Source organism: Coffea eugenioides, unplaced genomic scaffold, assembly GCF_003713205.1.
Source record: "Coffea eugenioides isolate CCC68of unplaced genomic scaffold, Ceug_1.0 ScVebR1_1859;HRSCAF=2789, whole genome shotgun sequence".
Lineage (NCBI taxonomy): Eukaryota > Viridiplantae > Streptophyta > Magnoliopsida > Gentianales > Rubiaceae > Coffea > Coffea eugenioides.
In genome coordinates, this window is record NW_020862292.1 from 1 (window position 1) to 2,388 (window position 2,388).

The window sequence follows — 2,388 nt, forward strand, 5'->3', positions numbered from 1 at the left end:
TCTCCACTTTCCTGAAGGTGTCCAAAATCTCTTGCTCAGATTCTTTCTTTTTGGCTCTTGTAAACCTGCCAGGAAAAGGAGGAATGTCAACTTTCTTTGAGACTTCAGAGGATTGTTTCTCATCTTCCTCTTCCCCCTTCCTGGGCACTTCTTCTTCTTTGGCGTGGGCACGCCTAGGAGACTGTACCTCCTTGCCACTCCGTAATTGCATTGCACTGGCATTCTCCTTGGGATTAGGAATTACTTGAGATGGTAACTTTCCTCTATTGCTATTTTCCAGGTTGCTCATGGAAGTTGCCAATTGAGACATCTGTACTTCCAAATTCCTAATGCTAGCACGAGTCTCTTGTTGAAATCTGTGAGACTCCTGTTGAGATCTTTGAGCCTCTTGCTGTAATTGACTCGTGCTTTGGGCCAGTGACTTCACTATATCTTCAAGAGACATGTTTGAATTGGAAGTGGATGGTTGTTGCACTGGTGGCCGTGGCTGGAAATATTGTTGAAAGCCAGGGGGTTTTGAAGCATAGCTAAAGTTAGGATGATTTCGCCACCCTGGATTGTAAGTGGGTGCAAAAGGATCATTCCTTCGTGGAGGTGGTCCAGAAAAATCTCCCACTATGTTGGCTTGTTCAGGTGAATCCTCCTGGAGAGTTGGACACATGTCAGTCATGTGTCCCGGAGTAGCACAGATACCACAAGTCTTCACAGATTGTAATTGCCCCCTTGCCATTTGACGTACCAGAGAGGTAAGCTCAGATAGTTTACCCTCTAAGTCAGAGTGATTCACTTCATTGACCCTTCTTATTGCTCCCTCAGCTCTCACTCCAAATTGTTGGGAATTTTCAGCCATGGTGGAGATCAATAACGTGGCTTCGTCTGTGGTCTTGTTAACCAGAGCACCGCCACTGGCTGCATCTAACATGCTCCTATCCATGGGTGATAATCCCTCGTAGAAATATTGTATTAAGAGCTGATCAGGGATTTGATGATGCGGGCAGCTGGCACACAGTTGTTTAAAGCGCTCCCAGTACTCATATAGAACTTCCCCATTTGCCTGCCTAACTCCACATATTTCTTTCCTTATATTGGCGGCTCTAGAGGCAGGGAAAAATTTCTCGCGGAATCTTCTCTTCAATTCTTCCCACGTAGTGATGGATCCAGACGGCAGGTAAAATAACCAATCTTTAGCCTTATCCGCCAAAGAGAAAGGGAAGGCTCTCAACTTGATGTGGTCCTCAGTGACTCCTTGAGGTTTCATTGTGGAGCACACCACATGAAATTCCTTCAAGTGTTTATGTGGGTCTTCACCTGCAATACCACGAAAAGTAGGAAGTAAGTGAATAAGACCAGATTTAAGCTCAAATGCCTCTTCCGTGTTAGGAAATGTAATGCATAATGGCTGCTGGTTCACGTTAGGAGTTGCCAACTCCCTCAAAGTTCTTGGGGCTGCCATTGCTACTCGGGGAATATGCACTTCTTCTTTTTCAGATTCACTTGATGAATCACTGGAAACAAACTCTTGCTTAGATTCTGAAGGTGACGTTGAATCTTGTTGCTTACGCAACTTTGCCTCCTTGGTCAACCTTCTTGCAGTCTTCTCAATCTCTGGATCAAATTCTAATTCTCCTGTACGAGAAGATCGAGGCATAAAATAAATAAAAAAAAATAAAAATAAAAACTAAAGCCTGTGCAATAAGTCACTTAAAACACCAGTTCCCCGGCAACGGCGCCAAAATTTGGTGGGTGTCAAACCACCAAAAATAAAATTTATATTAGACCTACTACCAAAACTGAATGAGTATAGTGGTAAGTAGGGTCGTCTCCTCAGGGAACAGGTAGGCAAATCACATAGGAAAAAGGGGGGGATTTTTAGCAGTAGTACCAACTAATTAAAAAGGAATAAAAACTGAAATTTAAAGTTGATTAAGATAGCAGGAACCAAACTACACAAATAACAATTAATTAAAACAACCTAGTCAAGGAATTAATCTTGGCACCGAAGCACACAACTGATCACAGATACAAGGGACAATTCATATACTCACGAATAAACTGGTTATAGTGGTCAAGCGACGCACCCAACCACCAATCTTTCCTTAATTTTATGGTAGTCAAGAGACGCTCATAAACTATCCTCTTGTGATTAGACAACCCCAGGAATGCTCACAGGATTTAATGTAGCCACAACATTAGGAATTAGAAAGACCCAATTCTAGATGACAAACACACATGCTGGTTTATTTAGGCTAGATTAATTATCCCCACGATCCAAATTAAACCGCTTGCGAGGCGGTAAAATTGTCTCGTTTGCCACTAATCAAGATACTTAAAGGCGACGCGCCAACATCCTAATTGGCTATCAATTATTTAGACAATCGAATAACAGGC

The 2,388-nt window shown here is 42.6% G+C and overlaps 1 protein-coding gene across 1 annotated transcript; it reads right to left on the minus strand.

Moving 5' to 3' along the window:
- Positions 1 to 65: 65 nt before the first annotated feature.
- LOC113755921 lies at positions 66 to 1,648 on the minus strand (the record flags this gene model as incomplete). Its single annotated transcript, XM_027299782.1, has 1 exon — positions 66 to 1,648. A coding segment is annotated over exon 1 (1,583 nt), but the record flags the coding sequence as incomplete, so codon positions are not given.
- Positions 1,649 to 2,388: the final 740 nt, after the last annotated feature.